The 13,934-nt window shown below is 38.8% G+C and overlaps 2 protein-coding genes across 6 annotated transcripts; one reads left to right on the top strand and one right to left on the bottom strand.

Moving 5' to 3' along the window:
• Positions 1-2,079: 2,079 nt before the first annotated feature.
• On the top strand, positions 2,080-3,761 carry LOC115419326 (40S ribosomal protein S26). Its single transcript, XM_030134037.1, has 4 exons — positions 2,080-2,187; positions 3,014-3,191; positions 3,299-3,429; positions 3,677-3,761. Exons 1-4 carry the CDS (start codon positions 2,185-2,187, stop codon positions 3,710-3,712), a joined length of 348 nt encoding a protein of 115 aa, XP_029989897.1. The 5' UTR covers positions 2,080-2,184; the 3' UTR covers positions 3,713-3,761.
• Positions 3,762-4,313: 552 nt separating this feature from the next.
• Positions 4,314-13,720, bottom strand: LOC115419291 (zinc finger protein Eos). Of its 5 annotated transcripts, none has more exons than XM_030133975.1 (8): positions 13,626-13,720; positions 12,477-12,534; positions 12,283-12,387; positions 11,254-11,517; positions 10,371-10,538; positions 10,125-10,274; positions 9,729-9,860; positions 4,314-9,028 (listed from the first exon to the last, which is right to left on the bottom strand). In XM_030133975.1, exons 2-8 carry the CDS (start codon positions 12,514-12,516, stop codon positions 8,154-8,156), a joined length of 1,734 nt encoding a protein of 577 aa, XP_029989835.1. In that variant the 5' UTR covers positions 12,517-12,534; positions 13,626-13,720; the 3' UTR covers positions 4,314-8,153. The 5 variants fall into 5 exon arrangements, with proteins under 5 accessions (XP_029989835.1, XP_029989838.1, XP_029989836.1 ...); XM_030133978.1 differs by having other exon boundaries at positions 11,254-11,508; XM_030133976.1 differs by lacking the exon at positions 13,626-13,720 and adding an exon at positions 12,970-13,425.
• Between the last annotated feature and the right edge of the window lie 214 nt (positions 13,721-13,934).

The raw sequence follows: 13,934 nt of genomic DNA, 5'->3' as shown, positions 1-13,934 counted from the left end.
ACTTGAACTCTGCATCAACAGTGTATGATTTCATACTGGTTTCTCTGCCTCCTGGTAAATAAAAGGTAAATGGGAAACATGCAATTTAAATGAAGTTGCTTAAGGTTTTTACTGGTGTTTTTGAATGTCTTATTTGTTCACTCATTTGAGCTATATTTTGACTTACAAAAATTAAATCTGACCTATCTTTTTTTCTCATTTTATTTTTATATTGTATTGCAATAGTTTGGGAATGTCCAGTGGATTTCTGAAAAAACAAACAAACAAACAAACAAAAAAACTCAACTGTTTTCAACACTGTTTTCATCTTGTTTTGCATTTTATGCATATTTTAAAACCTGAAAGAACCATCTGATTCCACCATGGTTCACTCAGGGGAAAAATCAGCTTTTAAATTTTGACGTTATACTGACTTTACATTTACTGTAATGAGCAGGGATCACAGCATTTCTATCATAATAAAATTTTTGGCCATATCCTCTAGTATAAATCCTGCAAATTGAATTTCATGTTGAAAATAAATGAATGAAGGAGACATATTCATTGAAAATAATCAGCTGTAGTGCAAATAATAATCATTTAAACTAAATATTCCAATAAACATACATAATATGGTGTTGAAATGTTAGCTTTAAGTTGAAGACCATGTAAATGAAAAATAGATACAGAGAGAAATGTATTATTGATACACCGATCAGCCATAACATTATGATCAGCTGTCTAATATGGAATAGATCCCCCCTTTGCCTCCAGAACAGCTGTGACCCGTTGAGGCATGTCCTCCACCAGGTCTCTGAAGGTGTTCTGTGGTATCTGGCACCACAACGTTAGCAGCAGGTCCTTTAATTCCTCTAAGTTCTCAGGTGGGACCTCCATGGATTGCACTTGTTTGTCTAGTACATCCCAGAGTCGCTCCATTGGACTGATATCTGTAGAATTTGGAGGCCAAGTCAACAGATTGAACTCATTGCTGTGTTCCTCAAACCAATCCTGAACCATTTTTACACATGGGGCATTATTCTGCTGAAAGAGACCACAGCCACTAGGACAAACTGTCTCCATGAAAGGGTGCACTTGGTCAGCAACAATGTTTAAGTAAGTAGAAGGTGTTAAATTGTCATCCACATGTATGGCAGGACCTAAGGTTTCCCAGCAGAACACTGCCCAGAGCATGACACTGCCTTCACCTGCAGGCTCTATTTTAGGTGAACGCCGCACATGCACCTGGCCATCCACATGATGGAAAACAAAACGTGACCCTCCAGACCAGGCTACCTTCTTCCATTGGTCTGTGGTCCAGCTCTGGTGCTCTTCTGCCCATTGTAGGCGTTTCTGCCGGTGCACAGGGGTCAGGATGGGTACTTTGACTAATCTGCGCCTGCGCAGCCCCATACGCAGCAGTACACGGTGCACTGTGTGTTCTGACACCTTCCTCTCAGAACCAGCATTAAGTTTTTCAGTGATTTGTGCTACAGTAGCTCCTCTGTGGGACTGGACCACACGGGCTATCCTTCGCTCCCCACGCACATCAATGAGCCGTGGGCGCCCGTGACCCTGTCGCCGGTTCACAGCCTGCCCATCCTTAGACCACCTTTGGAAGGTACCAACCACTGAAGACCGGGAACACCCAACAAGACCTGCAGTTTTGGAGATACTGTGACCCAGCAGTCGAAACATCACAATCTGATCCTTGACCATGTCGCTCAGATCCTTACTCTTTCCCATTTTCTTGCTTTCAGGGCATCAGCCTGGAGGGCTCAGTGTTCGTTTGCTGCAGTGCTTAATGAATAATGAACTATACACCCCACCTACCTAATTTGATGATGAACAAAGTTGCGCTTGTTTTTATACAAAGTTTTTCCCGACGAAGTACATTTTACATTCAAACTATTAACGTAAATGAAACTCCGCTCACTCGGGCAACACTATGATACAAATCGAGTCTATTAAATATCCTTCCGCCATAAAAAACCAAAACATTTAATAAGAAATTTGGAGCAAACTTTGTGCATTTTTGTAATTATTTTACAGGAATATTGATCAATAATACATAATCTTATCACAGCAAAACATGACATCGAGATTCTTTTATTTTTCATTGAAACGGTTTCGAGGGCGGAGCGGAATTGCACTACTTCTTGCGGTACAACCTCTTCCGGTCCTCTTTCCAGCTTCCCGTGCAACATGGTGAGTGTGTTACGGCGCTGCTCGTTTCACAAAAACATAAAATATTGACTTTTTAAGTAGAAAGGCACCTACTGTTAGCCCCCATTAGATGTGTTAATTAGATAGCAAATTCGTAATACACGAAATAGTTATTAAATGTCAATTGTAGTGATTAAAAATGAGTTTGGGCCTAAAGCTAGCGGTTAGCATGGCTAGTCGGTTTGTGCATGTGTTCCCGTGAGCCAGCGACGGATAAAAAGAAAGAAAATGGAGTCATTTGGAGTAAAATGGAGCGTGGATTGTAAGCCTTACAGTTGTTACTATAGTCCTTAAAAAGCGAAGATAAGGTGATGTAGGGGTTGTTTTTTCCTCTCGCGCCCGGTTTAAACGCGGCTGCCATGACACGCGTTTGTGTAATTCACAAGAACACGAAGCACTGGAAACAGAATTATACTCTTAAATTTACCGGAAGTGACTGTAATCCATCTCCAGAATCTATTAACAGTAGTTTCCTCCGTACGTTCTAATGGTGTTTTAACAAGTTCTGACCTCCTCTGGCAGCGGTAGCATTTCATTTGAAGTTAATGTCATCTAACGCGTAAAATCTGGATAAACTGGTTAAACACGTGAATTAAGAGGTGAATTCAACTTCACGTCATTAACCCATTGTTCAGCTCGTAGTTAATTATTATGCATGTTGATACTAATGTTGACAGGTCGTGTATACACACCCTACCAATGTTTAGAATATAAATCTTTTGGTTAGTTCCTGAGATTGCTTTGCTAAACAGTGGAAGCTCAATGTTCACGCACTGTATTGCAGCTGTAACTGGTATTTGTTTTCCAGACCAAGAAGAGGAGGAATAACGGTCGTGCCAAGAAGGGCCGTGGGCATGTGCAGCCCATCCGCTGCACCAACTGTGCCCGTTGTGTTCCCAAGGACAAGGCCATCAAGAAGTTTGTCATCAGAAACATAGTGGAGGCGGCTGCTGTGAGAGACATCACAGAGGCCTGTACCTATGAGGGTGAGTTTGGTTGTTTATTCATGTCATATAATCAGGTTTCTGCTTTGGAATTTGAGCCCCTTTGCAAGTCCTCATTTTTTCTTCTGTCCAATGTTTCTCCTCTGCAGTGTACCCTCTGCCCAAACTCTACGTGAAGCTGCACTACTGTGTCAGCTGTGCCATTCACAGTAAAGTGGTGAGGAACCGCTCCTGTGAGGCCAGGAAGGACCGCACCCCACCACCCAGATTCAGGCCCACTGTGAGTATCTTGTGCATCACTATGTTCACTGTTAACTTAATCTGTTTATTGTAATACATAAAATTTGAGCTTTGACTTGAGCACTTCACTGCTGCAATTACTAATAGTTACACCTGTTCATATATTCAGAGTTGTTCTAACGTTGAAGTTAATTTTTCACACTTAGTGTGGCTAGAACTATCGGTTTGGTTTAGATGCACAGTGGTCACTTTCAGTATGTCTAATCTGAGACTGTTTTGTTTTACAGGCCGGTGCACCAAGAGCAGCTCCAAAGCCTGTGTAAAGCAGAATTTGAGGATGGTGTAAACAAGAATAAACTGTCTTTGAGAAAACTTTGAATGAGTGAAGGTCATTCTTTATCAGGTTTGAAAAGGTCTAAAATGTCTTTCATTAATATTAGCCCCTGAAAGTCATCAAATAGGGTTTAGGTTTTGTTTAAAAAAAAAGCTGCTCTAAATGGACATCTATGCTTTGGTGAATATCACTAACATCCAAACGAGCATTTCATTGCATTAAATTTTAGACTTGAAACTTTCATCCCCAAATGACTGTCTACCTTTTAACAGCGAATTTGACTTGTAAAACATTTTTGAGTTAAACCATTCTGTTTGAAGTCCCTGTTAAGATTTAAGACAAAAGCTACTTTATACTTGGAGTTACTGGGAAAATGTGGATAACATAACTCCTAATTCAATCATACGGCCTAAATCTGTGCAGGAGCACATACACAGTATTACTATTTATACTTAACTAGTGCTTTGATAAAAATTTCCAGAAAAATTGTTAAAAAAAAAAAAAAAAATAGATCTCCAAGGTCCTACAAACCAAGTGAGATATCTGAAGGCACCTTGTTAATAATTGTGTGCTGTGTAGCCAGAGAAACATTTAATTTGGAATAGACTTTATTACAGTACAAAACTTACAGTAGTTTCAGATCAAATTACACAAATGCATAATTACATATGATACATTTGAAAAGGCTCTGCAGTAATTTAAAGCGATATCCGACCCTTTACAGGCATAAAGACTGGAGGGGTTAACAGATGGTAAAACCCAAAGGGACAAACTGCAACGAGGAAAACATCTAAACACAAAATTCCACAAAGCTAGAGAGAAAGAACTGCCATGAATTAGAGCTGACAGTTTTCATTTGGTTAAGACTCAAATAGAAAGGTGGCTGAAGGTTGAAGAAAGTCACTATTTAATGAAGTTCATGCATCAAGTTTCGAAGCACATGTAGAAAAATCTAAACCAAGACCTCAAATGTGTGGAGGACAAACAGGCCTGACCCTTCAGATTAGTTCTGTCGATGCCGGATGTGTACTCAAATGTACAATAATTGCAGAGCTTTTTTTTTTGTTTATTTGTTACACAAGGTCAACAGGCTGAGGGTTTAGGTCTTAAAGTTTCATTTGATGTCTCCTGTAGTTATTTCTTTGGCTTTTAGCAGTCAGCATTACCAAAGTCCTTGAAGTTAGGATGGCTCTGTGGACGGTGTTATTGAATAAGTGTCTCTAAAAACACTACGTCATGGGTGAATATTTTCAAAAACAGTTGCAAGTGAAGTCTTTGTATGTTCTGTAACATGTAGTCGTGCCATTGAATTAACAAGCCTTACTTGTGATACTTTGAAATGAGGAGAAAGCAACGTCTGAGACAAAAGTCAGGCCGAAGGCACAAAAACAATTACTACGCAAGTCACACCGGGGCCTTTTTACACATTTAGGTTGTCAAACAAAGTGTAAGATACAGCTGTTTCAAATGTTCTGCTCATGCAAACTAAAAACACACTTTTCTTTATTTCTAATGACAACTTTGGTGTTGGACAGTTTCTATCAAAGTCCAGGGATTTTCTACTATCAGGTTGAGGTACAGAACCTAAGCTCAAGAAACAAAACAAAAAAAACTGGATTACAACTGCTCTGGAGAGAAAAGATACCGTATGGGCCAGATGAGTTTTTTTCTCTTGGAAATATCCAAACAAAATTAGGATTAGCTATATGTGAAACTGGAATTGTTTGTTGAGATGTTAAAAATCAGGTATGTTTCTTTGAGCTGCATCATTTTTTAGTGATAAAACAAAAAGTCATCAGCACCTAAGCCTTCCACAAACCTAAGAAAAACCTTTCAAGTCACATTGTAAATGCTTTTCAATTAAGCTGTAGTAAAACTGTCTCAATGTGACCTAACAGTCTTATATTAAGGCAAGATCATTTGGAAATTGAGTGAAATTACTTAAATATTCAATGATGTCTTTTGAAGAGAAATTTTTAGCATGTTTACATTTGTTTCTATAGTGGTAAAAGAACACTGCAGTACTCAAAGCCAAAAACAAAGCTTCACTTAACAAGTGTAAATGCTTTATACAGGTTAAATGACATTTATTTTCAAGTTGGAAATCTCAAATGCTCATCTTAATCTTTTGTAAAATATGTAAAAACAAGGCAATTTTTTTCACCACCTACAAGATTTAACTGACGGGACCATGAAAATAGATACATTTTGCTTCCTTATATCCACATTTTATAAACAAATACATATATAAAATTACTTTAGTTTCTTATTTTACCACTTAAGAAACAATGGTTCTTTGGCTCAGTTAAGGGGATAATTCGGTGCTTTTAGAACCACAGTTACTGTGATCTATCTTGGAATAAGATACTTGTTTATTCCTCTTTGTAGGGAACAATAATTGAAGTTTCTCACACATTTAGTCTGCTTATGTGGACAGGGGAGCTTTCACATTACTAAAATGTCCATAAATAGCAACATTTGATAGAATTCATGGTGTTTCCATTTGTCCTGACAGGACCTACGAAAAGCAGCATTCACCAGAACCAAAAGAATCTAACATTTCATGAAATAGCTTAGAAATATTCACTAAAATATACCAAATCTGACAAAAAAAGGAAAAATTGTGTTCATGAGCACCACACATATACAGGGGTCAAGTCAGCTGATCACTCTGACTTGTATTTTTCAGGCTTCATGTATTTCAATTCATCTAAAACATCTTTAAGAGGCTGTAAACAGAGGATGTCTACAAAATGATTTAATCATCATAAATGTAGTGCTCGGTTTTCTGCCCATGTCTATAAATGAGACTTAACAATGGGTTAGCCGACTAGACAGTGTGTCTCATTGTCTTATGTGCTTAAAGTGTGTCAAGTCAAATATTAACAAAGAGCGTCTAAAATAATTAGTTTGTCCTTCTTTCAATATTTAAATGAGGATCAGAGGTTGACTATTGTTTGAGCCACAACATTTCTCCACAGTATCACCAAGAATAATTCAAGACAACCCGAATATCTGAATAACACAAATTTCAAGACTGCCGACACCTGCCACTCAACACTGCACTCATTAATATCCTAGCAGCATTGGGTTAAATACCATACACATTTAGTCTTTGATAAATTAGCTGAATTATTTCTTTGCACAGAAGTTTATAAATATCAATCTGACATTTTGGTTGAGTAGGAAAATAATTATTTAGCAAAATTACAAGTCAACCACAGAACCGTATTGTATAATGTAAATCTCCCAATCAAGATCTGCTGTTTTAAGACCTGACAACAAGTAGCTCATGCCCTTCGGTCAACAAGGTGAGAATGGGGAGTTAAACGTACAATACAATGACATCAGAACATCAAAACCATGTTAAAATAGAGAATAAATAGATAGTCGATGGTTTGCACTTCAGTGTCATTATGAAAGGACTTACAAAAGACCCAACTCTCTTCAGTAATCTCTAAAATTGTGGCAGTGATACTCACACCTCTTTCTAGTGAGAGAAACATCACCTTTTCCCAAACTCTGAGAGAAATGTGCAGATCATTAATGTATTCTACAAAATATTTTAATATAATAATCATAATATTCTGGCAGGTTATCAGTGCAACAAAAGCCATCATAGAAAAGGAAAAACATTTCATACGCTGCTCCACACAGCATTCACACAAATAAAGGCCTTCATTTTTACTTATTCAACCAACTTCCACTAAAGACAAAAAAGAAAGAAAGAAAATGATGAAGGATCACTAACATTCTCACATAGATAAACTCAATCAGATCTGTCAACCCATCCCCATTGAAAACAAAAAGTGCATTTCTAATTCATGGAAAACTTAAACACACCTGCTTGACTTGGACCTGGCTTCTGAGTTTGGTCTGGATTCCCCTAAGCTTGATAAAAAGCCATCCATTGCACACAATAACCCACATGACAGAGTAACTTTGAGAAATTTAGTATTTGTCAAGGGAATAATTAATTTGTAAAGGTGCTTTTAGAAGGCAGTAAAATATTTACATATCCCATTACATCCTCTGCATGTTTGTTTTTTTCATCATGGTGTAAAGTGCACAAGACAGTAAGCATTTGGGGTAATGGACAACAGTCAGAACTGTCTAAAATACTTGTTCATCAGGTGCAAATTCTGTATTTTAGAGCAAGGCACATTTAGGGATGAAAAAGTGCATTGGCTCATCATCTATGTGGATATATTTAACTTAAAGTGCATTTTCAAATCGTCTCATTTTTCAAAGTGCTTTCAAAAGTATTGTATGACGATAATAATTTTAGGAACATAAATAATAGCTCTTCTTTTACACCGGTACAAACTAACCATACCAGTACCACTAACTCCTGTGCAGACCAAACCCAGCCAGGTCCTCATCTCAGTGTCAAAGTAACTGGAGGTGAAATGAGTCCTCCACCTCTATCCTCAGTCAATGATGTGCTCTCCGCGAACGATGTGTGAAGAAAATTCATAACGGTCCTGGCTGCGGTGGCCACAGATGTTACACTCAAAAGGCTGGCGAAAACCGTGACAGCCCATGTGGATGGTAAACATGACGTGGTCCAGGAAAAGCACCCGGCAATGCTCACAGCGGAAAGAACGCACAGCTCGCCCCTCCCCATCCACCACACGAAGAGCCTCCCTGGAGGTAGAGGAGGGTGCTGTGGGTGAGCTTGGAGTCGGAGCATGTGCAGCAGGTGGCGGTGCTGGGTGGCCTCCATCCTCTCTCTCCACCTCCCTGTCTTTGGCGTGGCTTGGGCTATGTCGGTCTCGACTCCTGTGATGTGCAATGGGAGGAGGCGCTGGGTTGTTGTTGGAGTGGAGGAGATGATGGCTATTGTTATTGTTACTGTGCACAGGTACAGTTGGAGCAGTGCTGTTGCACGGCTCATCTGGCATACTTTCTGTGTCCGTCGAGTCCTGGCAACCATTGCTAGGCGAAGGTGCATGACACCGACCAGCTGGAAGGTCTTCATGACCTTCTGCAGCTTCACGTCCCCCAACAGCTCCAGCTCCCATCCCTGTGCAATCCAGCCTCGGGCCGAGAGCAACAGGGGTGTGAGCAGAGCTGTGGACTGGTCTGAGTTCAGTTAAGCATGAAGGGTGAGTGGAGGGAAGGTGAAGAGGCCTCAGTGTGTCTGATATCCCTCCTCCATTACCTGCTACACTGGTATATTCTCCTCCCAGACCAGCAAAGTGTGGGGCTTCAAGGTCCCCAGGGTGCATCTCGCCATCTTTGTCTAAACCAGTACTGAGCTCATAAGGTGCATCTGCAAGGTTGAGGCGAATGTGCTTCTGTCCTGTGACAGGAAAAAAAATATTTTATCATACTATACTATCAAAGCTGATGGTCGATGTGAAGGTTTTTAGGCACAAAATAAAATGAAGGCTTGTGTTTGAAAGGAGCATCATGTTTACTCTTTGCCCAAGCTGCCTAATTATCTTTTTTTTTTTTTCTAAAATACTAGAGAGGCCAGTGCTTCAATTGGAACTAAAAAAAAAACAAAAAACAATGAACAAGTATCTTGTACTTCCAACAAATACATAGGTAGTATTGTCAAGTATACAACTATGGTCATAAAATATATTACCTTATACTTGTTGGCTGAGGGTGAGCAAATCTTCTTCTCTAAGAAATAGTATGATGAAAAGAAATGCAGGCTATACAAGTTGGAGTAAAACTACTTCACCTGATTTAATGGTGGCCTTTTACATAAAAAGGTTGATGACTGATCAACAGTCCTTTGGACACCATTAATTATCAGATATTCATTATTGCAACTGCCAGAAAAAAAATCCAAAAGGGAAACTACAAATACATTTATGATTCACTTTTATATTTAGTTTGCAGCTATGGCAAATCATAACACTTTGAATAGGTAGAACAAGGAAAGCTGCTCATTGAATTACTGTGACAAAAAATATTGTATGCAGTGTTGTTTAATTGGTGATGCTGCTTTCAGTTTCCTCAACCTGTCCACATTAAGACCAAATGCTCACCTACAAATTTTTGTGGTGTGGATCTTTTGCGTTTGGTGATGCTGTTGGCGAGCCGATCAATAAATGCCATCTTATCTGAGGAGGGTTGCAGTAGAGAGTCTGGTATAAACTCTAGCTCTCTCATCTCCTCTCCTGCACAGGGCACACATCACGAGAGTTATATACTTGTGTCAAAGGACAGCATTTATGTTTTATTTTTAATCAAAATCTGAAACACATTAGGGAATACCTAGGATAGGGAAAGCCTAAATATCTCTATTATCAATGAGGGTATACTACATCTCCACTTGTGATGACGCTATGATCCCTTTGGAAATGATAATTTACAGTACCGTACTATGATAAAAGATGTCTGTCTCTGACATTTATTCTTCACAAATGTTACAATAAACATACCTTGACTCTGAGCATTGGTTGCTTGTTGTGACTCGAGGCTCTGTAAGTAGCTATGGCAGCGCTCACGGTGCTCCTCCAGGGTGCTCTGCTGCTTATAGCTACGTCCACAGTAACTGCATTTATACGGCTTCCCCACAGTTGGAGATGACACTGGAGGGAGTGATTGACATCATCACAGATCTTACAACCTGGCTCAATTAATGCACATTTTAAAAAACAACAAAATCAGTGTTCAAGGTCTCCTACCAGCATGAGTTCGAAGGTGGCCAGTAAGTGCGTCTCGTCTTCGGCAGGCATAACTACAGAAGGGACATTTAAAGGGCTTCTCCCCTGAGTGCAACTTGATGTGGCGAAGAAGATTACCCTTCTGAGTGAATGAGGCGCCACACTGATTACACTGGAATGGTCGTTCACCTGTGAATATATTAAACATGTCAAGCAAACTTCCTTAACAGTACCTTCAGTGTCTGGTGATTTCCTTCAATCTAAAGCATCCATTTAACTGTTGATTCATTATTTCTTTTGTAAATGTTATTTATAACAGTAGTTTTAATACTGTAAATAAAAGCTTCCTGTGAATTAACTTATAAAAACAATTTGAGTATTTTTCCAATCACATGCACAATAATTTTTAAGTATTTATTGTGCATCCATGCCATGTTCATGCATGGCGAGCACGTCTCTTCCTCAACGCCCTTGTTGCTGCATTGGTATGACTGCTGGCACACTAGTATCAAGTGTCAATTAGTGTAACACCAAAATATGACCTGAGACACCAGGACACACCTCCATCACTGTGTATGGAACAAACAAAATAGGAACACACTTCAACGACATTGCTCAACAGGCATCTTACTGCCTTGAATATTGAGAATATGTCCTGATTAATACATGCTTCATGTTCTGATTAATAACCACTATCAGATGTTTAGCACAAGGTCTGCAGAAAATTGTACTTCAGGGGCTGAATGTAGATTATTTAGTTAAGTATTTTCAGAAATCATTATAGGAATGTATGTATTCTTGGTTCATGTGTATTTTACACAAAAGTCCTATTCCAATAACAAGCCAAAATCCAGGATGTGTGTCCGTATAGAGAGGATTTCTCTACACTTTACTAATCAGTCACCTGTATGACTGCGTTTGTGCACCATGAGAACATTAGGCCCAATGCAGATCATTCCACAGACGTCACACTTGAGCTTTCCATTTGGCAGTCTGGTGGCTCCTGTTGGCATGGTTTCAGGATTGGGAAGCTCCCTGTAGCATCCAACAGCCTCAGATCCCTGCTCTGGACCTCCTTCCTCTACTCGCTCACCTCTTTCATCCTCAGTACTGCGACCCGGGTCTTCATCACTGTACAGCTCCACTTTAATGGAGTTGGCTATACAGCCAGGAGAGCAAACATAAAGAGGTGCCTTGTGTGGCCTTGAGTGATATAATCTGACAACAAATGTGTTACAAAATCAGTGAGGAAGAGTTTCAAATGAGGGTTTCAATATGGGATTATATGTAAACTTTCTAATTATATTTGATTTAAGTAATGCTCCATCAGTAAACACATCACCTCTACTGTTTTCTGATAAGATGATGTTTTACCAGCCATTAACACTACTATATATGTTAATATTATGAAAATGCTAGAGCACTTTTATGATTTTTATGTACAAACAAAAAGGCCTATCTATTGTGATTTCTCTCATAATCTGTGATGCGTAATTTTCCTTTTATTACATTATGTCGTGTTATTTCTGCATTTCGTGAGTTAGAAAAAAGAACAAAGTTCTCCTTAATCCTAATAAGAAAAGATTCAGATTATGACTTAGTTTCTTTGGGAAACTGATTTAGATTTTCTACAGATTAACATTTCATGTAGGCACAGAAATACAAGCTTTGCCATCTTGTGTAGGACTGCAAATGGACAATGCAGTAATCCAAATGTACAAAGAAAAAGTTCAAACAGTCAACAGGTGTTATTTATCTTTGCTCAACTTTCCATTCTAGGTTAAATTTGTATGGACCAATTTAGCACAAAAAGACTCATTTTGTTTGTTTTAACATTTGCAATTGTGTACGTAACCAAAATGCTAATTTTATTGTTCATGACCATTTACATATTAGTCAGTTTTGTGTGATCCACATTAATTTTAAAATTTACCACTGAGGGAGCGGGTAGGAGAGGCTTCCTTGCTATTTGGGGTGCTCACTGTTGGGCCTCCAAGGGCCCCTGAAAAATCTCTTTCCATTGAGGAGTCTCCACTTCCTGCAACCAAGAAAAAATAGAATAAAAATAAATAAAAACATAAGTTTAACACTATGTCAGTCTTTGAAAGTAAGTGAACACTTTCCTACCTGACAAGTAAGACCGGCCATTGCAGTCATCCCCATCCATACTAGTTTAAGATGAATACTGTAATGTAAAGGAACATTTCAATCAGCTTGTTGACATATATGAACACACGCACTTTTTTTTTTTTTTTTTTATAAATATTTCAGCACGATCACCTGTCGACAGCACACAATAACAATAAAACACTAATTACGGGTAGAGGCCCATTTTGACCTTATTTGGGTTAAATACAAATGCAATATAAAACATGGTTCGCTTAAAACCAGTTTCACTCATGGAATACAGGTAAAACTTTTGGGGGTACGGGAATAAGATAATATTCAAATCTAGCGTGATTGTTAGCTAATTTGTCAATATTTGCAGCAATGTTTGAGTAATTGTTACCTTATGGTGAATACATATTTAAGTGTCTTTTGCTAACATTTAATGTGTTGACAATGAATAAATAGAGGTTGACAGAGAATCATTAACTAGCAAGTTAGCACCAACTCTAACCTTAGCAGACACAGATCAGGTGACTAAATGACCAGGTTCACTCATGACAACACGGTTAAAATAACTTCCTCTGATAAAAGACTATGAAGTCTTAAAAGAAACGATGCCAACGTTTACATAACGGTAGCGTTTAGCAGATCAAGTTTACGGATCGGCCTTGCTGGCTAACGTTAGCCTCCTGCATGTGATGGAAATAACCGTTAGCTAAAGTCAACACTGGTAACGTTACAGCACTTTACCATCCTTGACAGCTTACTAAATAGCACAAACAAAGTTACAGCTATCTGCTATCGATATGGACAAAAAGGTAACGTTCAACAACATTGACATGTGACGTTAAGAGGCCGATTGAAGCTTCACTGGAATTTCAAGTTTCTCCGACGTCTTGTTGAACGCTAGCATAACAAACCGCCGTTAGCCTCAACTATCTTAGCAAGCAAGCCTCCACCGCCAATGTTTCCGAAACGGTTGCTATGGTACCCACCGCCTCCCAAAATGCTATTGCTAGGCAGCTAGTAGCTAAAGGTAGCTAGGAAGGTAGCTTGTTCTCCATAAAGAAAGGAACTGACTTTTATCTGCCTTAACCCACACATGCAACTATTGTAGTACTTGTAGTAAGATGTCTGATTCTCCCAGTGGCATGTGCTTTTCCTAACCTTGCCAAAGCTGTTTCAATGAGGTTATTCTAAATTTTCATCTGCCTGTTTTTGACGGCAGCATCTCCCGGTAGCGTTTACCTCCAGCTCTAAACAATTTCCGGTTAGACCAAAAATGTTGTTCCTCATCAACAACAGCGCCCTTAAAAAGCCAGAAATTTGCATTCATTTTTTTTTTTTTTTTTTTTTTTTTTTTTTTCTTCCAATGCACCGCCTTTCTTTCTTTCTTTCTTTCTTTCTTTCTTTCTTTCTTTCTTTACAGTGTGAAGTCTATTCTTACAGATGGTGCCTCCATTAATTTCAAGTTTT

This window comes from Sphaeramia orbicularis, chromosome 5 (assembly GCF_902148855.1).
Source record: "Sphaeramia orbicularis chromosome 5, fSphaOr1.1, whole genome shotgun sequence".
Taxonomy (NCBI): Eukaryota; Metazoa; Chordata; class Actinopteri; order Kurtiformes; family Apogonidae; genus Sphaeramia; species Sphaeramia orbicularis.
The sequence above is the reverse complement of the archived record's forward strand: the minus strand, read 5'-3'. Positions and strand labels throughout refer to the sequence as shown.